General features: G+C 43.2%; 1 protein-coding gene across 1 annotated transcript; it reads right to left on the reverse strand.

The window, feature by feature from the left end:
- Nucleotides 1-596: 596 nt before the first annotated feature.
- Nucleotides 597-24,549, reverse strand: PHAX (phosphorylated adaptor for RNA export). The gene is made up of 5 exons (XM_032156543.2): nucleotides 24,436-24,549; nucleotides 21,163-21,776; nucleotides 16,502-16,622; nucleotides 9,325-9,408; nucleotides 597-2,955 (listed from the first exon to the last, which is right to left on the reverse strand). The coding sequence occupies exons 1-5, from the start codon at nucleotides 24,529-24,531 to the stop codon at nucleotides 2,686-2,688; spliced, it is 1,185 nt and encodes a 394-aa protein (XP_032012434.1). The 5' UTR covers nucleotides 24,532-24,549; the 3' UTR covers nucleotides 597-2,685.
- Nucleotides 24,550-24,780: the final 231 nt, after the last annotated feature.

Consider the following 24,780-nt stretch of genomic DNA (forward strand, 5'->3'; position numbering starts at 1 on the left):
AACACTTTGGGAAGCTGAGGCAGGCGGATCACCTGACGTCAGCAGTTTGAGACCAGCCTGGCCAACATGGTGAAACCCTCTCTACTAAAAATGCAAAAAAATTAGCTGGGTGTGGTGGCGTGTGCTTGTAATCCCAGCCACTTGGGAGGCTGAGGCAGAAGAATCGCTTGAACCCGGGAGGCAGAGGTTGCAGTGAGCTGAGATGGCACCATTGCACTCCAGCCTTGGCAACAAAAGTGAAAACTCCATCTCAAAAAAAAAAAAAAAAAAAAAAAGAAATAAAAAAGAAACTATTGCTAAAAAACCAGGAAGGTGTGGGGAAGAAACAATCTTGATGAAGCTAAAGTAGCTTCAGGCATCAATGCCCTTTAATAGGCATAACTTCTGCTAGAAAAATAGGCAATATTTACATTAATATGTGGCATTTAAGTATTCAGAATAATTATCTTTCTTAATGTACTATTTCTAAAATCACGTCCCATACATTGTCTTAGGGTCAGTATCAAATTACCTTTTAAAAATATTTTTCTTGCTTATAGCAATTTTATGAAAAAACATTCAAGATTTAAAAATATAATCACTTGAAGCTCATTAAGGACTGCCAAAAATCTAATTTTATTTTTGCATTCTTTATAAATAAAAAGCAACCGATAACCACTTTCTTCTTAGATCCAACTTCAATGACCACATTCTCAGAACTACCAAGAGACTTCAAGTACATTGTCTGTAAGGAATAGTTTATAATTGCTGAATTTTACATTTTTGCTTAATATACAAAATTTCTGCTTAATATATCAAGCATATTTTTGCTTAATATATTTTTGTAAACGATAGTTAACTCTTGGAATGTCTAAACTACCTTTATTTTCTTCATTAATAAAAATGAGTAATTTAAAACTTCATGCACATGTAACATTTTATGATTATTATTTTTGAGACATAGTCTTGCTCTGTCACCCAGGCTGGAGTGCAGTGGCACGATCTCGACTCACTGCAACCTCTGCCTCCTGGGTTCAAGCGATTCTCCTGCCTTGGCCTCCCAAATAGCTGGGATTACAGGCATGCAAAACCATGCCCGGCTAATTTTTTGTATTTTTAGTTGAGACGGGGTTTCACCATGTTGGCCAGGTTGGTTTTGAACTCCTGACCTCAAATGATCTATCCGTCTCAGCCTCCCAAAGTGCTGGGATTACAGGCATGAGCCACTGCGCCGGCATATGTAACATTTTAAATACCTGACTTCTTTAACATAAGGTAAGAGAGTCTTAGGCAGGCTGCCACTGGGAATGTTTTTTTCTTTTTCTCTTTTAAATTAGAGACAGGGTCTCACTATGTTGCCCAGGTGGGTCTCGAACCCCTGGGCTCAAGCAATCTTCCTCTCTTGGCCTTCCAAAGTGTTGAGATTGCAGGTGTGCGCCACTACGCCCAGCTTTAAATTTTTTTTAATGTATGTGGTAATCCACAGGAGTAGATCACATCTAGTATATGACCAAGTTAATTAAGAAGTCAAAAAACACGTTAAATTTAAGAAGAATAAGGTTGGGTGTGGTGGCTCACACCTGTAATCCCAGCACTTTGGGAGGCAGAGGTGGGCAGATCATTTGAGGCCAGGAGTTCAAGACCAGCCTGGACAACATGGCGAAAGTCTTTACTAAAAATACAAAAATCAGCTAGGCGTGGTGGTGCACACCTGTGATCCCAGCTACTCAGGAGGCTGAGGCACATGATCGCTTGAACCTGGGAGACGGAAGCTGCAGTAAGCCGAGATCCTGCCACTGCACTCCAGCCTGGGTGACAGATCGAGACCCTAACTAAAAAAACCCCCAAAAGAATAAATAGTTACTTGAAAAACTTCTGTCATTTATTTACTTTCGGACAAACAAAATGAGTGGGAAGAATCATCAGTATACATCTCTTTTTTTTTTTGAGACACAGTCTTGCTGTGTCACCCAGGCCGGAGTACACTGGTATGATCTCAGCTCACTGCAACCTCTGCCTCCCAGGTTCAGGTGATTCTCCTGCCTCAGCCTCCCGAGTAGCTGGGATTACAGGCATGCAGAACCACGCCTGGCTAGTTTTTGTATTTTTAGTAGAGATGAAGTTTCAACATGTTGGCCTGGCTAGTCTGAACTCCTGACCTCAAGTGATCTGCCCGCCTCGGCCTCCTAAAGTGTTGGGATTACAGGCGTGAGCCACCGTGCCTGGCCAACGTTAGTTTTTATCCTTAAAATTGCCTGAGTTCTTAGAACACAGAAAAAACAAATTTGAATGCATTTCTAACAGCTTAATAATTTATATGTCCCATTATGATTTTAGTGGAATGTTTTAATTAAAGCCAAAGCATAATTCACTACAAAGATAAACTTGAAAAAGCAAACAAACTTTCGAATAGTATGTTATGACCTAGACAAAACTGATTATCAACTAGTAATACTCATAATTAGCACATGCAACAGATTGAGAAATTAAATCCTGTGCTATATATTCTTAAGTATTTTGTCATACATGAGATATCTTTAAATGTTCTATCAATTGCATTCCTTTCCGCACATATTTTAAACAAGAAAACAATTATTTCCTCCAGATTCTCATGTTTATCAGTGCAAAACGTTGCAATCTCAGTAAAAATGGTTTATTAAAATGTTATTTTAGAAAGGCTTAGTCCTCAAACTGTTGAAAATGTACTTAAAAGATGTCCAAATCATGAGAATGATCAACTTCAATGGCTTCCTCTGCTTCCAACTTGGCTTCTGCATGTCCTTCCTGTGACTCATCAAGAGAGGCCAAGGCCTCGTTTGTGTCACTTGCAAAAGTTTCCCGTGATGTATCATCATCTTCTTGAAAATTTAGACTTTTAATAGCTTGTTTCATCTTTTTTCCCAACACCTGTGTTCTCCTCTTCCTAGCAGCTTTTTTATTTTCATATTCCTTTTGGTTTTCAATGTAGAAAATGTCCTGTAATAAAGGAACAACGTTAGTAAATAAGAACTACCATGTATTAAAAGTTTATTCCATGACTGTCCCTTTAAAATCATTATCTCCATTTCTTACAAAAAATAAGCAAATATTATTAGGTTCATTCTTAAGATGGAGTTCAAGATATTAAGTAAGTACTCACTGCAAGTAAAGATTGAAACTGATTTAAACCCAGCCTAGTGTTAGGTTTAGGGCCCATGCTTATTCTACCATAACGTATCATCTCTACAGTTAAAAATTTCCTAAATGAAGGCTGGGCATGGTGACTCACGCCTGTAATCCCAGCATTTTGGGAGGCAGAGGTGGGTGGTTCACTTGAGGTCAGGAGTTGCAGCAGCCTGGCCAACATGGTGAAACCCTGTCTCTACTAAAAATACAAAAAGTAGCCGGCCGTGGTGGCACACACCTGTAGTCCCAGCTACTAGGGAGGCTGAGGCAGGAGGGATCATTTGAACTCAGGAGACAGAGGTTGCAGTAAGCTGAGATTGCACCACTGCACTCCAGCCTGGGCGGCAGAGCGAGACTGTGTCTCAAAAAAAAAAAAAAAAAAAAAAAAAAAAACCAAACCAAAACTAAAAGTTTTGGAGCATTTTGGATTTTCAGATTAGGGATCATCAACCTGTACTAAAACAGAGACAGTTCAAAGGTTTCAAAAAGAAGCTGGTGTAGGCAGAACACACTTCTGGGACCCTATTATCTCCTGGGCAAGGATTCCTAACAGCTTCAGCCAAGCCAGTCCCTATTATATTCTTAAAGAATACAAATCCCAATCCCTTCTTGTTTATAAAAAGCACTATGGAAGATGGTGGGATAAAGGAGAGCCTCTCCTAAAATTTATGCTAAATAGTTATAAGCAGCACACAGAATTAACAGCGGAAGGTGTAAAGATCTTTGAAATGAACGGGTAAGGGAAAACTTCAGAATATGAGTGTTTTGATGAAGAGAAATAAGAAAAGCAAATACTCAGGAACTGAGGATGGAGAAGGAGGGTACATACATGAGAAAAGACAAAGGTAAATTCAGAAGATAATGAGGCTTGCTACCAGTTATCAAGTGAGTACTTTTACGTGCTAGGCATTTTGCTAAGGACTCTACACATACATTAACTCATTTCATCCTTACAAAAGCCTTTATGAGGTAGTTATACTATCCTTGTTTTCCGATGTGAAAAATGAGGCACAAGATTACAGGGCTAACATGTGAAGGTATGAAGTCTGAACTCATACATGATTTCTCTAATATTCTCCTTTTTAAAAGTTTTTGATAGAGATGGGGCCTCATTCTGTCACCCAAGCTGGAGTGCAGTGGTATAATTATACCTCACTGCAGCCTCGAATTCCTGGACTAAAGCAATCCTCCTGCCTCAGCATCCCAAGTAGCTAGTGATTTCTCCTACATTCTTTTTTTTTTCTTCTCCTTCTTTTTGAGACAGAGTCTGGCTCTGTCGCCCAGGCTGGAGGATAGCGGTCTGATCTCAGCTCACTGCAATCTCCGCTGCCAGGGTTCAAGCAATTCTCATGCCTTGGCCTCCTGAGTAGCTGGAACTACAGGCGTGAGCTACCACACCCAACTATATTTTGTATTTTTAGTAGAGATGGGGTTTCTCCATGTTGCCCAGGCTGGTCTCCAACTCCTGGCCTCAAGTGATCCACCTGCCTCAGCCTCCCAAATTGCTGGGATTACAGGGGTGAGCCACCGCACCCGGCCAAATATTCTTAAAATCTATTATACTGCCTTCACAAAAGTGTGATGATTTGCAATTTTTCCCAAGAGTTCACTTACCTTTAATTCAAAGAATATGAAGAAGCCACAGCAGAAGCATTTTCATTTTATATGGAAGCATATCCAAGCATCTTGCTAAGAATTCTAAGTAGTATAACGCTTGGTAACACTGAGTAAATTTTACGAAGTTGCCCTTTTCTCTCCAAATATGGCAAGCCTTATTAAAAAGAAACTTTGGCCAGGTGCGGTAGCACATGCTTGTAATCCTAGCACTTCAGGAGGCCGAGGTGGTCAGATCACTTGAGGTCAGGAGTTCGAGACCAGCCTGGCCAATATGGTAAAACTCCATCTCTACTAAAAAAAAAAAAAAATACAAAAATTAGGCTGGGCATGCTGGCTCACGCCTGTAATCCCAGCACTTTGGGAGGCCGAGGCGGGCAGATCATGAGGTCAGGAGATCGAGACCATATTGGCCAACATGGCGAAACCCCATCTCTACTAAAATACAAAAAGTTAGCTGGGCATGGTGATGCAAGTCTATAATCCCAGCTACTCGGGAGGCTGAGGCAGGGGAATTGCCTGAACCCAGGAGGCAGAGGTTGCAGTGAGCCGATACTGCGCCATTGCACTCTAGCCTGGCAATAGAGCAAGACTCCGTCTCAAAAAACAAACAAACAAAACACAAAAATTAGCCAGGCATGGTGGCGGACACCTGTAATCCCAGCTACTTGGGAGGGTGAGGCAGCAAAATTGCTTGAACCCCGGATGAGCCGAGATCTCGCCACTGCACTCCGGCTTGGGCGACAGAGCTAGGAGACTCCATCTCAAAAGTTAAAAAAATAAACAATGCCGGGTGCGGTGGCTCATGCTTGCAATCCCAGCACTTTGGGAGGCCGAGGCGGGCGGATCATGAGGTCAGGAGATCGAGACCACAGGGAAACTCCGTCCCTACTAAAAATACAAAAAATTAGCTGGGCGTGGTGGCGGGCGCCTGTAGTCCCAGCTACTTGGAAAGGCTGAGGCAGGAGAATGGCGTGAACCCGGGAGGCGGAGCTTGCAGTGAGCCGAGATTGCGCCACTGCACTCTAGCCTGGGCGATAGAGCGAGACTCCGTCTCAAAAAAAAAAAAAAAAAAAAAAAGAACAAAATAAAAACAAACTTCATTCCCATGTGTTATGAACTTAATAGAACAAAGTGGGAAATGGTCCCCAAAATGTTGTTGCAACATGTTGTTAATATCTTTATCACAGCATGCAGGCAGGTAATTTGAGGGAAAATTTCCCCCCTCCCATCCACATCTATATATATTTAACTCTCCAAGTTAAGGATCTAACTCTAGTGTTTTAGCTGAGCTTTTTTTTTTTTTCTTTTTGAACAAAGCAAGTAAAGTTTAACTATTGCTTTTTTCCTTCAGAAAACTTTGTATTTTTTAAACAAAACTTAATTGTGAGGTCATGTACCCAAATGGAATTTTAAAACAGGAAAACAAACTTAGTCAAGTTCTGGCTTCTAAGTTCTACATATGGTGACTGTTAGCAATATAGCAATTAAAAGAATAATTATAACATCATCATTTGGGTGGCATCTGAAATAAATGATCTATAATAAAATTTTACTGGTCAGGCACGGTGGCTCACACCTGTAATCCCAGGACTTTGGGAGGCCCAGGCAGGAGGACTGCTTAAGGCCAGGAGATTGAGACTAGCCTAGGCAATACAGGAAGACCCTGCCTCTACAAAATATTTAAAAAATAAGCTGAGAGTGATGGTGTGTGCCTGTAGTCCCAGCTACTTGGGAGGCTGAGGCAAGAGGGTCACTTGAGCCCTGGAGTTTGAGGCTACAGTGAACTATGATAGTGCCATTGGACTCCTGCCTGAGTGATAGCAGAAGACCTACCTCTTCAAAACAAAACTGCCAGGTACAGTGGCTTACACCTGTAATCCCAGCACTTCGAGAGGCCAAGGCATGAACATCATTTGAGCTCCAGAGTTCAAGACCAGCCTGAGCAACATAGTGTGAGACCTGGGTGACAGTGAAATCGTCTCTTTTTAAAAAGAATTTTTTGGCCAGGCACGGTGGCTCACTCCTGTAATTCCAGCACTTTGGGAGGCCAAGGAGGGTGGATCACCTGAAGTCAGGAGTTTGAGACAAGCCCAGACAACATGGTGAAACCCCGTCTCTACTAAAAATACAAAAATTAGCCGGGTGTGGTGGTATGCCTGTAATCCCAGCTACTCGAGAGGCCGAGGTGAGAGAACTGCTTGAACCTGGGAGGCAGAGGATGCAGTGAGCCGAGATCGTGCCACTGCACTTCAGCCTAGGGGACAGAGTGAGACTCCATCTCAAAAAAAAACAAACAAAAGAATGTCCTTGTAAGTCAACATTTCCCTATTATTAGATATTCCAAATGTTTCTATTTTTTGTTATTATAATGCAAAGTTTCTGGCAGTTTAACAGAAAAACTTTCTAGTATTAAAATCCTTTCCCTAAATGAGCTGGAGTAACTGAATTAGAAAGACATAATACAGTGAAAATAACTCCAACATGGGTTTGGAGTCAGAGTGGTCTGTGTGATCTCAGGCATATAATTTTGATTATTCTTCATTTGCATAACAAAGTAACATCCACGATGATACAATGTGGTGAAGATTAAGTTACATAATATTAATCTTTGGTCCAGTGGGAGGAAATCAATAAATGTTACAGTATTTCTTCTTTCTTGCCTGAGAATATTGTTTGTCCAAGGTTTAGTTACTTAGAAGGTATCTTTTAAGTACATACTTTTTGTCAAGAATTATTTTGGGTGAGGGGAGAGAACATTAGAGTACAATCTTTGCTACCACTCAACAGTTGTGCTCCTAAGGAAACTTACATTGTTACAAATCATATTACTGAGACAACTGTTACAATGAAATGAAAAAAGTAGTTACTAAAGATTTTAAATTTGCAGTAACATTTCCTATAGGAATGTCAATATAGCAGACTCTATTAAAATGACTATTAAGTGAAGAGCCAGAAAACTTAAGGAAAAAGAACACTGAGCAGATGCAAAATGCAATTACCAGGACCAGCTCAAGGTAAGTTGCTTTATCTGTCATCATTAGCATTACAGTCAGTATGGCTAAAAGACACATTCCGATTACCTTTATCACCATTGTTATCATAAGGAAAATGCAGGGCTACTCAAATACAACAGCTGTGTTAGATGTGCACTACCTCTTTCCTATGCAAGAGTTTACTTCTCAATATTTAGTATTTGAATAAATGCTAAGTGCAAATCATGTTCTCTGATTAACAAATAAAAGATAACAAATTTTAAGTTTTGAAAAACCCATTCTGTAGAAGAATGTCCATAAAAGATATTCCCAGTAACACAAACATGATTTAAAATACTAAAGAGTCTACACCTTCTAGTTTATAATACTGGAGACAGAAGAATGAATGAAACAAAGCCACGAGGAGACAATCACCAAAATATAATAAGGTAACCTAATATTCTGTAAGCTAACCACCTGTAAGTTTTTTTTTTTTTTAAAGAAAGAGTCTCACTCTGTCACCCAGGCTGAGTACAGTGGCGTGATCTCGGCTCACTGCAACGTCCACCTCCCAGGTTCAAGCGATTCTCCTGTGTCAGCCTCCCGAGTAGCAGGGATTACAGGCGCCCGCCACCATGCCTGGTTAATTTTTGTATTTTGAGTAGAGTCAGGGTTTCACCATGATGGCCAGGCTGGTCTTGAACTCCTGAACTCAACTGATCTGCCCACCTCGGCCTCCCAAAATGCTGGAATTACAGACATGAGCCACCACGCCTGACCTAACCATCTTTAACTCTTCAAAAGGTCTAAATCATGAAGGAAAATGTGGGGTTAAAAAGAATAAAGGAGGGCCAGGCAAGGTGGCTAACACCTGTAATTCCAGCACTTTTGGAGGCCAAGGTGGGAGGACTGCTTGAGCCCAGGAGTTGGAGACCAGCCTGGCCAACATGGTCCGTCTCTACAAAAAACACAAAAATTAGCTGGCCATAGTGGTGCTTGCCTGTTGTGCCAGCTACTTGGGAGGCTGAGGATCATCTAAGACCAGGGAGGTCAAGACTGCAGTGAGCCGTGATGATGCACTCCAGCTCGGGCAACAGAGTAAGACTTTGTCTCTAGCCGGGCGTGGTGGCTCACACCTGTAATTCCACCACTTTGGGAGGCCAAGGCAGGTGGATCACGAGGTCAGGAGATCGAGACCATCCTGATTAACATGGTGAAACCCCGTCTCTACTAAAAATACAAAAATCAGCCAGGCATGGTGGCATGTGCCTGTAATCCCAGCTACTTGAGAGGCTGAGGCACGAGAATCACTTGAACCTGTGAGGCGGAGGTTGCAGTGAGCTGAGATCATGCCACTACACTCCAGCCTGGGTGACAGAGTGAGACTCCGCCTCAAAATAAATAAATAAATAAATAAATAATAAATAAATAAATAAATAAAATAAAAGGCACAAATATTACTTAGAATAAGACAATAACAAAATCAGTCCGCTGAAGGCAGAGCAGGTAATGGTATCCATAGAAAATGAAGCTAGAGGGGAGCAGAAGTCAAATTACGATGCAGCTTAAGAGGTGAGGACATTATCATTACCTTAATCTGTTCCTCGCTGATACTAGGAGTGTTTTTCAAGAGATTCAGAAAAACTCCACCTGGTGTTCTTCTTCGACTACCATTCTACAAAAAGGAACAGAAAAGTTAAACTGCATATACTCTTCCCATAAATGGTCAAGGCATCTTTTAACAGAGACACAATTAAGGGGATACAAGAAATACCAGATCTGAAGTCCAGTCTTGATTCTGACTCTTACGAAATAGGTAACATGAGTAAATTACCAAAATATGAGTTTCAGTTTCTTCATCTATAAAATGAAGGCCAAAGATATTTGGTCTTTTTTAATTCTGAAATTCCGTGATTTAAAAAATCTATATGGTAACAAAGAGAAATAGGCCACTCAGCTCAATGACCTAACAAATGACTGGATTTTCTGTTTTAATCTGCCACCTGGCTAAGTCAGTGAATAAGGTCTAGATATTGAATACTATGAAATTGTTTTTATTTCTCTTTTTATTTATTTATTTTTTAAATTTTTTTATGTTTTTATTTATTTATTTATTTAGTGTTTGAGACGGAGTTTCATTCTTTCGCTCAGGCTGGAGTGAAGTGGCGTGATCTCGGCTCACTGCAGCCTCTGCCCTTCTGGGGTTCAAGCGATTCTCCTGCCTCAGCCTCCCGAGTAGCTGGGATTATAGGCACTTGCCACCACGCCTGGCGGATTTTTATATTTTTAGTAGAAACGGGTTTCGCCATGTGGGCCAGCCTGGTCTCAAACTTCTGACATTAGGTGATCTGCCCAGCTCAGCCTCACAAAGTGCTAGGATTACAGGTGTGAGCCACCGCACCCACCATGAATATTCTATTAGATGTTAAAACACATCATAAACTCTAAATAATTAAAACAGTATGGTACCAAAATAAAACTAGAATGATCAGTGAAGCAAAACAGAAAACCCAGGAAAAAAAAGCCAAATATATATAGGTATTTAGTCTATGATATAGATACTATCTTAAATTGGAGAAGATAAATGTATTATTCAAGAACTGGCATTTGAGGCTGGGCGCAGTAGCTCACGCCTGTAATCCCAGAGCTTTGGAGGCCGAGGTGGGTGGATCACCTGAGGTCAGGAGTTCGAGACCAGCCTGGTCAACAATATGGTGAAACCCTGTGTCTATCAAAAATACAAAAATTAGCTGGGCATGGTAGCACGCATCTGTAATCCCTGCTACTTGGGAGGCTAAGGCAGGAGAATCACTTGAACCCAGGAGGTAGAGGTTGCAGTAAACCGAGACTGTGCCATTGCACCCCAGCCTGGATGACAAGGGCAAACCTCCATTTCATTTTTTTTTTTTTTTTTTTGAGACGGAGTCTCCTGCAAACCTCTATTTCAAAAAAAAAAAAAAAAGTTGGCGGTTGAGCTACTGGGTAGCCACCACGGAAAATATTACGTTGGATTCACACCTCATGTCTTATACCAAGATATATTCCAAAGGGATCAAAGATTTAAATATATATAATAAATCAGATATATACACACACATACAGTGGCTTCTCAACAGTCATGGTAGTTATGTTTTATAAAGTTGCTGCAAACATCGAATTAGCAAATACTGAAACATTCTTTCTGAAAAATATAGGGTTAGGTTCCTGAAAGCCTCTGATAGACAACACTTTTGTCAACAGCTCAGTATATAACCTTGTATGTATCTTGGTTTAAAGACACCTTATTGAAAACATATTGTTGATTCATTAACATTGAATTCGTGGCCAACAGCCTATATAACTCATGCCTAAACGATGCTTATCTAACCATATTTTGTCTCTAAGGCATGTCACAGTCTTCTTGCACTTAGACTAAAACACTAGTTGGCACTACAGCACTACCCTCGGAGTGGCCATTTTAAACAGCAAAATCCCCAGAAGGGCAAAAAAAAAAAAGGCACGAAATGTGAAAAAGATGGCTAAAATAGACTAAAATAGACCTTGAAAAGAACACTTGTTTATAGTATGGAAGCTGAAACAAAGCAATGTTGCCTTGTTTGACCTCAGCTAAGCATGTGCACGTCGGACAACTCAAATTTTTTTAGACACTGCACATCTGTGAATGACTGTGAAACCACCACTAGTATTGATTTTGAGGTTATGAATAACTTTTACCAAGTAGGCAAATTTGAAAATATAAAATATACAAATAATGAGGATCGACTGAGCATGTATGTGTATATACACATAGTCATATAAATTATGTATAACCATTCACTGGAATGTTAGCAACCGCAAAAAAGAATGAGGGGGCTCTCTTTATACACTTGGTAAGATTTCTTTTTTTATTTTTTATTTTTTTTTTGAGACGGATCCTTGCTCTGTCGCCCAGTGGCGCGATCTTGGCTCAATGCTAGCTCCGCCTCCCGGGTTCACACCATTCTCCTGCCTCAGCCTCTCGAGTAGCTGGGACTACAGGCGTGAGCCACTGCACCTGGCCACTTGATAAGATTTCTAAGATAAATCAAGTTAAAAAAAAAAAAAAGCAAGGTATAGAATAGCATGTATAGTATATGACCATTTGTGTAAAAAAAAGAGTGTTAGGGCTGGGCATGGTGGCTCACGCCTGTAATCCCAGCACTTTGGGAGGCCAAGGTGGGCAGATCATAAGGTCAGGAGTTCGAAACCAGCCTAACATGATGAAACCTCGTTTCTACTAAAAATATAAAAATTAGCTGGGTGTGGTGGCGTGTGCCTGTAATCCCAGCTACTTCGAAGGCTGACGCAGGAGAATCGCTTGAACCCAGGAGGCAGAGGTTGCAGTAAGCCAAGATCGCACCACTGCACTCCAGCCTGGGCAACAGAGCGAGACTCCATCTCAAAATAATAATAATAATACTAATAATGGTGTTGGAGAGGAGTCTGGGTGGCTCGAGGATAGGTGTGGTCGGGGAGCCTCTCACTACACACTCTTACTCTGATTTTTTATTGTGATAATAAACACATGACAAAAAAATTTATCTTCACAATTTTTAAGTGTACAGTTCAGTAGTAAAGTATATTTACAATGTTATAAAACAGATCTCCAAAACTGTTTCATCTTGCAAATCTGAAACTCTGTACACATGAATTTCCCTTAGCCTCCTCCCTTTAGCCCTTGATACTCTTTCTTGTTTTACCATGTGAACTCGTTGCCTATTCAAATAACTGAATTTTTAAAAATAAGGAAATAGGTACGTATACACACTTGTGGTCGGGTGCGGTGACTCACGGGTTGGGTGTTGGGTATAATCCCAACACTTTGGGAGGCCGAGACGGGTGGATCACTTGAGGTCGGGAGTTTGAGACCAGCCTGGCCAACATGGTGAAACCCTGTTTCTACTAAAAATAGAAAATTAGCTGGACATGGTGGGATGTGCCTGTAATCCCAGTTACTCAGAAGGCTGAGGCAGGAGAATTGCTTGAATCTGGGAGGTAGAGGTTGCAGTGAGCTGAGATGGCAACACTGCACTCCACCCTGGGTGACAGAGCAAGACTCTGTCTCAAATATTATGTTAATTGCAGAAAAAAGTAGCAAAAACATGCAGTTAAAAGAAAAAATAGGCAGGGTACAGTGGCTCACACCTGTAATCCTAGAGGCAGATGGACTGCTTGAGCACCCAGGAGTTTGAGACCAGCCTGGGCAACATGGTGAAACCCCATTTCTACAAAAAATACAAAAATTAGCTGGGCATGGTGGCTCAAGCCTATAGTCCCAGCTGCTCGGGAGACTGAAGTGGAAGGACTGCTTGAGCCAGGGAGGTCGAGGCTGCAGTGACCTGTGATTGTGCCACCGCACTCCAGCCTGGATGACAGAGTGAGACCCTGTATCAAAAAGGAAAAAAAAAAAAAGAAAACGAAAAGAAAAAACCACCCATAATCCCAATAACCATAGGTAATCATTGTAACATTTTGACACATAGAATCTTTTAACTTTTTTTTGACACAGTCTGGCTCTTCACCCAGGCTAAGTGAGGTGGTGTGACCATGCCTCACTGCAGCTCGACCTTCTGGGCTCGAGGGATCTTCCCACCTCCTTAGCCTCCCGAGTAGCTGGGACTACAAGCATGTGCCACAACATCCAGCTAATTTTTGTATTTTTTTTGTAGAGATTAGGTTTCACCATGTCACCCAGGCTGGTCTCAGGATTACAGGTGTGAGCCACCACACCTGGACATCTTTTTACTTTTTCATATGCCACATATATTTGTAACTCCAACCCCAAATGGGATTCTGTCATATAAATTGATTTATTTATTTTTGAGACAGAGTCATGTTCTTGTTGCCCAGGCTGGAGTGCAGTGGCACGATCTCTGCTCACTGCAACCTCCACCTCCCTGGTTCAAGCAATTCTCCTGCCTCAGACTCCCAAGCACCTGGGATTACAGGCACATGCCACCACACCCGGCTAATTTTTGTATCTTTAGCAGAGATGGGGTTTCACCATGTTGGACAGGCTGGTCTCGAACGCCTGACCTCAAGTGCTGGGATTACAGGCATGAGGCACTGTGCCTGGCCAATTGGTTTGTAATCTGTGTCTTTTCATTAAACAATCCATTATACATACCCTTCCATGTTCATGTTAAATAGACTTTTGAGACTTTGGAGCCAATGTGAATTTTTGGATATTGCTCTTTAAACTGGCTAAACACCTTGGAGTCATCTTTGACTCTTCCTTTTCTTACATCCTCCATCTAATCCACTAGGAAATTCTGTTGGCCGTATCTTCCACATACACCCAGAATCTGACCTTCACCTCACTGCTACCATGCTGGTCAGACCCACTGGAATGGCTTTTCCTACTTCTACTCTTATCCCCACTTCAGTCTATTCTCAGAACAGCAGCTGAAAGGAAATGCATTTCTTTTTCTTTTTTCTTTTTTGAGACCAAGTTTCACTCTTGTTGCCCAGGCTGGAGTCCAATGGCACGATCTCGGCTCATGGCAACCTCCACCTCCCGGGTTCAAGCGATTCTCCTGTCTCAGCCTTCTGAGTAGCTGGGATTACAGGCATACACCACCATACCCGGCTAATTTGTCTGTATTTTTAATAGAGACGGGGTTTCTCCACATTAGTGAGGCTGGTCTCGAACTCCTGACCTCAGGTGATCTGCCTGCCTCGGCCTCCCAAAGTGGTGGGGTTACAGGTGTGAGCCACCACGCCCGGCCTAGGAAATGCATTTCTTATCTGTTCAAAACCCTCTATGGGCCATTTCATTTAAAGTAAAAGGAAAATTCCTTAAGATGGCAAACAAGTTCCCACTAGACCTGGCCCAATTATCTCTGACCTTATATCCTACTCACTCTCTCATGCACTCTGCTCCTGCCACATTGGCCCCTTGTTGAGACAGGAAATAGGTAGAGATTAGGGTGGAGAGAGCAGTCTTGCCAAGTACAGGGTAAGAGCCTGCCTTTAAAATTTTGTCCATTATGGATTTTTTGCATTAATTTTGAGTTTTGAAACTGGTACATTCAAATATTATTTATTTCGATTATTGAGTTTTTAAGACTCTCAAATTTTGAACCTAAAGCAAGTAAACTGCTCACTTCACGCTAGTTCTGGCCTTGCTGGGCACCCTTCACTTCTATAATGGCTGTTACTTCTACTTGGTCTATTCTTCCTGCAGTATTCATTGCTTCACCTCAAGTCTTTGTTCAAATGGCACCTTCTTAATAACATCTACCCAGACCACTCTAGTTTAACTGCAATGTCCTCCTCTCTGCTACTATTCCCTATAGCTCCATCTGATTTCTTTCTTTTCTCATAGGATATATCACTTTTTTTTTTTTTTTTTTTTTTGAGACAGGGTCTCGCTCTGTCACCCAAGCTGGAGTGCAGTGGCATGATTATGGTTCACTGCAGCCTTGACCTCCCAGGTTCAAGTAATCCTCCCACCTCAGCCTCCTGGGTAGTTGGGACTAAACGCATGTGCCACCAAGCCTGGCTAATAAATATATACATATTTTTTGTAGAAACAGGATTTCACCTTGTTGCCCAGGCTGGTCTCGAACTCCTGTACTCAAGCAGTCTACCCTCCTTGGCCTCCCAAAGTGCTGGGATTACAGGTGTGTCTGGTCAATGTATCACTTTTTAACATACTTGAAGTTATATTTATTGTTTATAGACTTTCTTCCTTTCCCCCAACCACAACATAACTTCCCTCCTCTAGAACAGTGCCTGGCATGTAGAAAGCACTGAATTCAAGGAAAGAATGTATCCAAAGAAAGTAAATTTGGAGGCCGGGCACGGTGGCTCACGCCTGTAATCCCAGCACTTTGGGAGGCCGAGGTGGGCAGATCACGTGAGGTCGGGAGTTCAAGACCAGCGTGACCAACATGGTGAAACCCTGTCTCTACTAAAAATACAAATGTTAGCCGGGTGTGGTGGTGCATGCCTGTGATCTCACTACTTGGGCGGCTGAGGCAGGAGAATTGCTTGAACTCGGGAGGCAGAGGTTGCAGTGAGTCGAGATTGCGCCACTGCACTCCAGTCTGGGCGACAGAGTCAGACTCCTTCTCAAAAAAAAAAAAACCAACAACAACAACAACAACAACAAAAAATTCAACCCCTACCTTTAACGAATCATGTAAGAAATGTTTTGGTGACTATACGGCAACAGGCTACAATTTATGTTTTTTTTTTTTTTTTTGGTCAGGAAAGTACTAACTGCAAAAACAAGTGTACTAATCTTTTTTTTTTTTCCTTCTTCTTTTTTTTTTTTTTTTTTTGAGACGGAGTTTCGCTCCTGTTGCCCAGGATGGAGTTCAAGGGTGTGATCTCAGCTTACCGCAACCTCTGGCCTTACAGGTTCAACTGATTGTCCTGCCTCAGCCTCCCAAGTAGTTGGGATTACAGGTATGTGCCACCACGCTTGGCTAATTTTGTATTTTTAGTAGAGACAGGATTTCTCCATGTTGGTCAGGCTGGTGTTGAACTCCCGATCTCAGGTGATCGGCCCGCCTCAGCCTCCCAAAGGGCTGGGAATACCGGAGTGAGCCACTGCGCCTGGCAACTAATTTTTTTTTTAACCCAGTCTTCATTGTTGATAACAGTTTAAAAACCTCAAACATACTGTAAGAATGCATGATATATCAGAGATGCAACAAAGGCCAAGTTAAATTTGTAATCAAAAACAAAAACAAAAACACAGGATAAACAATACAAAAACAAAAACAGTTAAGCAGTCTTACCATTATAAAGAGACCACCATTTTGCTCAACTTCAGCGGTTTCCATCAGAAGTTCAATTGCCTTTTTGTTACCAATAATCCTCACTACTCGGGCTATCAGGTCTTTCTTTGGTTCCTGTAACCTGATGAGAAACAAGTAAAATTAACCTTTGTTTGTTGTACAAAGTTGAAGAAATCTACGTTAGTCTCCAGCTAGAATAAAAATCTGATTCTAGTAAATCTTGGTTTTCTAAATCTTCAATATTTAATCTTGGAATCACTGACATGTAAATATTCCTAATCTTGGGTCACAGAAGGAGATGGTAACCTCAAGTTTCCATCTAAACTCTCATAATTGGCTTGTCTTATTGGATTATAGCAGATTTCAAAATGCACACGCAGCACGATGAATGCAGGCCTGAATGCAAAAGATGATAAAGGCAGTCCACTATTGTCAAAATAAATAACAGACATATATACTTTCAATTATTACGCCTAAAAGCTAAGGCTCTCGTAATTCCAGAGATGTCTGGAGCTTTAAAATGGGATAGTACCTTTCCCTCATAGTATCTTGATGTACCTTGCCTCAGAACAAAAAATAGAAATAGCTAATAGTTACTGATGGCTTATTATGATTATAATAAGCAAAATCCTAAGAACCTTACATGCACTATGCCAGCTGATTCTCTAAAGAATGTATAAGACAGGTACTATCGTTTTCATTTTGTCATTGAGAAGTTAGAAACGTAGGTAGCCTAAGTAATTCTTCCAGTGTCAAAGCTCACACTCTCAACAGATCAAGAATTCAGCTGGGTGCAGTGGCTCACGCCTGTAATCCCAGCACTTTGGGAGGCCAAGGTGGGTGGATCACCTGAGGTTGGGAGTTCGAGACCAGCCTGACTAACGTGGAGAAATCCTGTCTCTACAAAAAATACAAAATTAGCTGGGTGTGGTGGCGCATGCCTGTAATCCCAGCTACTTGGGAGGCTGAGGCAGGAGAATTGCTTGAACCCTGAGGCAGAGGTTGCAGTGAGCCAAGATGGCACCATTGCACTCCAGCCTGGGCAACAAGAGTGAAACTCCGTCTCAAAAAAAAAAAAAAAAAAAAAAAAAAAAAGAATTCAGACCTGGCACCCTTTGTTTCTTCTCAACAGGAGGCAGTGCATTTTTGTGGAAAGAGAAATAGACTAGGAACACAAGGATCAGGGTTTAACTCCAGGTCTAATATTAATCTGTGAAATGAAGGTTTTGGTTTACAACATCTCTAAGTTTCTTTCCAGCACTCAAATTCCAAACTTCCCCAGTATTTTAAAAATCAAGTCCTGGTGTTCAGATAGGCTTGCCTGGAAAGTAAATACTTATTTTCCTACCAGCTGTATTACTCTTGAACCATATATGTTTTCAAATTTGTGACACTGTTCATTAGTAATTTAGAGCTAATGAAAATGTTAATTCAAAATCTGAACTTGGTAAAAATACATGAACTGTAAATTTACCATACACCAAGCAATTCTACTTCTGGGTATTTACCCAAAAGAAATGAAAATATGGCCAGGTGAGGTGGCTCACGCCTGTAATCCCAACACTTTGGGAGGCCGAAGGGGATGGATCATCTGAGGTTAGAAGTTTGAGACCAGCCTGGTCAACATGGTGAAACCCTGTCTCTACTAAAAATACAAAAAAAAATTAGCCGGGCGTGGTGGCGCACGCCTCTAATCCCAGCTACTAGGGAGGCTGAGGCAGGAGATTTGGTTGAACCCAGGAGGCGGAGGTTGCAGTGAGCTGAGATTGTGCCACTGCACTCCAGCCTGGGCGACAGAGTGAGACTCCGTCTAAAACAAAACAAAAGAAAACAAAGATGCCGGGCGTGGTGGCTCATGCCTGTAATCCCAGCACTTTGGGAGGCCAAGGTGGGGGGATCACAAGGTCAGGAGTTCGAGACCATCCTGGCTAACATGGTGAAACCCCATCTCTACTAAAAATACAAAAAATATTAGCTGGGCGTATGTGGTGCATGCCTGTAGTCCCAGCTACTCGGGAGGCTGAGGCAGGAGAATGGCGTAAAACCCAGGAGGTGGAGGTTGCAGTGAGCTGAGATCGTGCCACTGCACTCCAGCCTGGGAGACAGAGCGAGACTCTGTCTCAAAAAAAAAAAAAAAAGAAAACAAAGATATGAAAATATATGTTTAAAGATCTGGATGTGAAGGTTCGTAACAGCATTATTCATAATAGCCAAAAAGTAGAATATTCAATATGAATATATGCATATATACACACACTATAAAAATGTATTGATTCCTGCTACACCATGGATCAATATCAAAAACATAATATTGGCTGGGCGCAGTGGCTCACGCCTCTAATCCCACCACTTTGGGAGGCCGAGGTGGTCTGGAGTTCGAGACCAGCCTGGCCAACATGGCGAAACCCTGTCTCTACTAAAAAATATAAAAATTAGCTGGGCGTTGTAGCACATGGCTATTAATTCCAGCTACTCAAGAGGATGAGGTACGAGAATTGCTTGAACCCGGGAGGCGGAAATTGCAGTGAGCTGAGATCGTGACACTGCACTCCAGTCTGGGCAACAGAGTGACACTCTGTCTCAAAACAAACAAACAATCAAAAAAACAAACCACACACACAAACAAAAAAACACAAACAAAAACATAACATTAGCTGACAGAAGCAAGGCACGAGATTACATACTATATGACACCATTTATATGAAATATCCAGAAAAGGCAAATTTATAAAGACAGAAAGTAGATTAGCAGTTATCTGGGATGAGAACAGGAATTAACTATAAACTGGCATGTGGACATAAGGGATCTTATTGGGTGACAGAAATGTTTCAGAGGTGATGGTTATACAACTTGGTATGTTTCCTAAAGAAATTAACACTAGAAATGGGTGAATATTATCTGTAAAATATACCTCAAAGTTAAGAAAAAAGTCAAAAATTCTTGAAAACACTAAACAAACAAAAACAACCCATGATTTAAAAACATATGCTTTATTTAAAAAGCTCTATGGCACTAAATGCAACAAGTTGTTTAACAGTTCATAAAAGTCTACAAAATTATTCTATCAGGCTTGTCCAAATTTAAGAAAACACAGCGGGTGCGCAGCTCACGCCTGTAATCCCAGCACTTTGGGAGGCCAAGGCAGGCAAATCACTTGAGGCCAGGAGTTCGAGACCAGCCCGGCCAACATAGTGAAACCCTATCACTACTAAAATACAAAAAAAAAAAAAAAAAATTTGGGTGTGGTGGCGAATGCCTATAGTCCCAGCTACTCAGGTGGCTCTCTCATGTTCAAGCAATTCTCATGAGGGGACGTTGCAGTGAGCCAGGATAACACCACTGCACTCCAGCCTGGGTGACAGAGCAAGACTGTCTCAAAAAACAAACAGACAAAAAACAAACAGAAAAATACATTACGAATGTATTCATATAACCAAATTACCCCAGTTTCTTAAAGAAAAATTTTCAAAGAGTCTGGCACAGTGGCTCACACCTATAATCCCAGCAATCTGGGAAGTTGAGGCAGGAGGATTGCTTAAGCCCAGGAGTTCAGCTTCAGTGAGCTCTGACTGCGCTACTGCACTCCAGCTGAGTGACCAGAGCAAGATCATCTCTTAAAAAAAAAAAAAAATTCTGTGGACAGCGCAGTGGTTGATGCATATAATCCCAGCGCTTTGGGAGGCCAATGTGGGAGGAATGCTTGCTCCCAGGAGTTTGACACCAGCCTGGTCAACACAGTGAAACTCCTAATTTTTTTTTTTTTTTTCTGAGACGGAGTCTAGTTCTGTCGCCCAGGCTGGAGTGCAGTGGCACAATCTCGGCTCACTGCAACCTCTGCCTCCTGGGTTCAAGCGATTCTCCTGCCTCAACCTCCCGAGTAGCTGGGATTACAGGTGCCCACTACCATGCCCAGCTAATTTTTGTATTTTTAGTAGAGATGGGGTTTCACTGTGTTGGCGAGGCAGGTCTTGAACTCCTGACCTCATGATCCACTCACCTCGGCCTCCCAAAGTGCTGGGATTACAAGCCTGAGCCACTGTGTCTGGCCATAATTTTTTTTTTTTTCTTTTTTAATTAGCCAGACATGATGGCCTGAGCCTGTAGTCCCAGCTACTCAGGAACCTGAGGTGGAAGGATCCCTTCAGCCCAAGAGTTCTAGGCTCACTGCAGTGAGGTGTGACTGCAGCACTGCACTCCAGCCTGGGCAACAGAGTGAGATCCTTTCTCAAAAACAAATAAATAAATTAGGCCAGCCCATGGCTCATGCCTGTAATCCCAGCACTTTGAGGCAAAGGCGGGTAGATCCCTTGAGCTCTGGAGTTCGAGAGTAGCTTAGACAACATGGCAAGACCCCGTTGGCCATGGACAGTTGGACTACTAAAAATACAAAGAATAGCTGGGCGTGGAGGTGTGTACCTGTGGTCCCAGCTATTCAGGAGGCTGAGGTAGGAGAATCCCTTGAGCCAGGAGGTGGAGGATGCAGTGAGCAACTGCACTCCAGCCTGGGTGACAGAGCAAGACCCTGTCTCAAAAAAAAAAAAAAAAAAAAAAAGCGGGGGGAGGAACATATCATTAAAGTATTTAAGTATTTGGCATTTATTTTATTTCCTGTAAATAGAAGCCATCTGGTCAAGTACTTATTTGTAATTCAAATGCTCACCTGAATGAAATTTCATCAGCCACTTTCTCTTGAGAATCTTCCGCTGTGATCTCATATCGACCTTTATAGTTCATTTCTGGTCTGTTCCCTAGCCTGTCTTTGACAGGTCGTTTCCTTTTGAGATGACCTTGCCCATTTTCCTCTTCCTTTGATCCTATTTTTTTGCCACCGTGCATATATTCATCTAGTTCCTTGTCTAGATCTTTTGTATGCTCTTGAGATTCCCTCCTAAGTTTCTTAGCAAGCAAATAATTGTAGGTCTCGGATTGTCTGCTTCTGTCAATAGTGCCCTCCATTCCCAAGATACCAAGTTCAGTGGCCACTGCATCTTGATTCTGTTCCTGCAGCACAGCACCCCATATGTTGTTAATCTTCTTTCCTCCAGCAACAGGTGGTTTCTGACTGCTCTGGCCAAACTGAAAAGGCTCTGGTTTGGGAGGAGGGTTAAAACATTTCTGTCGTTTGCGTTTCCAAAGACAGCTATCATCATCTGAATCAGAAAAACTCTCTTCACTTGAATCCACACTTTCAACAGCTCGATAATGTGATACTGGTGCACATGCAGTTGCCGTGTTCTGGAAGGCCCTCATAGCACTGTCACCACCTAGCACTTTCTGCAAGTGAAAAGAAACACAATCAATTTCACAAAACACATAAACTCCACCTACCTAATTTTTAAAAATTTAGAGATTCAACTGTGCCATTCCAAAATGGAACTGATCTTCAAAGACAAGTCTGAGACCAATCAAGTTCCTACTTTTCTAAGTTCCACATGGAATTTGCCAATTTAAAAGCCACAAATTCTTATCTTTATAACTAATGCAGCACTTTGTTCTAAGATCTCAACAAGATTTCAAACTTTTCAGTTACTGTCAGAATGTTTTAAAATGACATACATAATTGTTACTTTTTTTTTTTTTTTGAGACGGAGTCTCGCTCTGTTGCCCAGGCTGGAGTGCAGTGGCGCGATCTCGGCTCACTGCAAGCTCCACCTCCCGGGTTCACGCCATTCTCCTGTCTCAGCCTCCCGAGTAGCTGAGACTACAGGCGCCCACTACCACGCCTGGCTAATTTTTTTGTATTTTTAGTAGAGAGGGGGTTTCACCGTGTTAGCCAGGATGGTCTCGATCTTCTGACCTCGTGATCTGCCCGCCTTGGCCTCCCAAAGTGCTGGGATTACAGGCATGAGCCACTGCGCCCGGCCTACTTTTTTTTTTTTTTTTTGACAAAGTTTTGTTCTGTGGCCGAGGCTGGAGTGCAGTGGAGCAAGCGATCCTCCTACCTCAGCCTCCCGAGGGACTGGGACTACAGGCAACCTTCACCGTACCCAGCTAATTTTTTTTGCATTTTTTGTAGAGACGGAGTCTTGCCAAGATGCCCAGGCTGGGCATAAGATATATATATATATATATAGATATAGATATAGATATAGATATAGATATAGATATAGATATATATATATTTTTTTTTAGATGGTGTCTCGCTCTGTCACCCAGGTTGGAGTGCAGTGGCGTGATCTCGGCTCACTGCAAGCTCCGCCTCCCGGGTTCACACCATTCTCCTGCCTCAGCCTCCTGAGTAGCTGGGACTACAGGCGCCCGCCACCGTGCCCGCCACCACGCCCGGCTAATTTTTTTGTATTTTTAGTAGAGAGGGGGTTTCACTGTGTTAGCCAGGATGGTCTCGATCTCCTGACCTCGTGATCCACCCGCCTCGGCCTCCCAAAGTGCTGAGATTACAGGCGTGAGCCACCGCGCCCAGCCTGGGCATATTTTTAAAACCCCAGAGTCCACGGCATCAAATTTATTTACCAAGTCATGGGTCAATTTATGTAAAAACAACCTAAGATTGAAAAACAAAATATCTTGGTACTAATTTCCTAAACATTTATATGCAAAAGCAAGTATTTGTATTTGTTAAACTCCTACTACGCTAGAAATGGAAGTTGGGACGATCTATCTTCCTATCTTCAAATAATAATCAGAGATAACACTTATCAGGCATTACTGCGCACTGTATGCTCCATAGAATCCTTGTAATAACCCTATCAGTGGTACATCATGCTAGTTCCACAGATGGAGACAAAAAGCAGTGAAGCTAAATAAACCTGCTGTAGGTCACACATCGGTGGCCCCAGGATCTGAACACAGGCAGCCTGGCACCAACGTCCTCTCAAAGAGGTTGCTACCTACCACGGCAGTCAAGACAAATTCCCGTTTAGAAAGCAGGGAAGCTGGGCCGGGGACGGTGGCTCGCGCCTGTAATCCCAGCACTTTGGGAGGCAGAGGCGGGTGGATCATTTAAGGACAGGAGTTCAAGTCCAGCCTGGCCAAAATGGAGAACCCCCCGTCTCTACTAAAAATACAAAAATTAGGCCGGGCGCGGTGGCTCACGCATGTAATCCCAGCACTTTGGGAACCCGAGGCAGGTGGATCACTTGAGATCAGGAGTTCGAGACCAGCCTGGCCAACATGGTGAAACCCCATGTCTACCAAAAATACAAAAATTAGCCGGGCGTGGCAGCGGGCGCATGTAATCCCAGCTACTCGGGAGGCTGAGGCAAGAGAATCGCTTGAACCCAGGAGGCGGAGGTTGCAGTGAGCCGAGATCGCGCCACTGCACTCCAGCCTGGGCAACAGCGTAAGACTGCCTCAAAATAACAAACAAAACCAGAGAAGCTAATGCAAAAACCTAGTGTCATGGTACCGCATGACAAAGCTAGGTTCGGTGGAAATATGGAAAACCAGGTCTCTGAGTGAGCGATAAACTTCATTCCTGGTCCTCAGTCTCCCTTCGGCTCAGGGAGAAAATGAGCATCACACCCCAGATGCTACATATTTGGCAAAATCTGCCCCTTTATGGTCACCTAGAGGCGCTGGAGTGGGGAAGCCCTAAGTTTAGAAAAGAAAGAGCAGTAGGCGGAGGTGAGACGGCAAAAGGCCGCCGCAAGCCGGCCTCCAGGAGGCGCCAGGGCTCGCGCGCCCCGCCTCGCAGGGAGCCGCCGGGTCGGGGTTCGCATGCGCAGCCGCTGCCGCTGCCGCTGCCGCTGCCGCCGCCGCCCCTCGTCCCCCGGCCCCCTCAGCCCGGGCTCCGTGAACCCGCCCGGGGTACGCCTACTTGCCCCTTCTGCGGCCGCTGACCCGACAGCCCGGGCTCCTCCCTCTGGCCCGGGCTCCTAGCTCCCACCCCTCACCCTCACCGCTGCCTGTGCTCTCCCCGGGGCCCAGCCTCGGCGCGCCCAGCCACGATCACCCACCCTCCTTTCACACTCACCGGCAATTGCAGCGGCCTGTCGCTGGGTGCGACCGTCATGTCGGAATCCGAGTCGGAGAGCTGCCCATCTTCCATATCGCCGACCTCCAACGCCATCTTCCCGCGGTGCGGTGCGCTGCACTGCGGCGGGTCAGGAGAGCACTTCCGGCAGGGCGGCCGGAAGGCCCGGCGGCGCGGCTGCTCGGGCGCCCCCGCGCGGAGGCCAGCCTGTCCCAGCGGCCTGAGGTGTCCCATTGCATTCCAACTACCCCGGGAAAATGAATCCCTTGTTCCCCCAACACTTTTCTTCCAAACTTTATTTTCGTGCAGATATAAATATGTCACGTATCGCGGTCGTCTGGGATT

This window comes from Hylobates moloch, unplaced genomic scaffold (assembly GCF_009828535.3).
Source record: "Hylobates moloch isolate HMO894 unplaced genomic scaffold, HMol_V3 SCAFFOLD_6, whole genome shotgun sequence".
In the NCBI taxonomy this organism is placed as follows: domain Eukaryota; kingdom Metazoa; phylum Chordata; class Mammalia; order Primates; family Hylobatidae; genus Hylobates; species Hylobates moloch.

Excerpts from the sequence above, each read along its gene's own strand:
- PHAX (XM_032156543.2), bottom strand. The coding sequence starts at position 24,531 with ATGGCGTTGGAGGTCGGCGATATGGAAGATGGGCAGCTCTCCGACTCG. Across the intron at positions 9,409-16,501 it reads ATGGTGGTCTCTTTATAATG|AATGGTAGTCGAAGAAGAAC; the intron begins GTAAGACTGCTT and ends TCCTTTTTGTAG. Across the intron at positions 2,956-9,324 it reads TCAGCGAGGAACAGATTAAG|GACATTTTCTACATTGAAAA; the intron begins GTAATGATAATG and ends CCTTTATTACAG.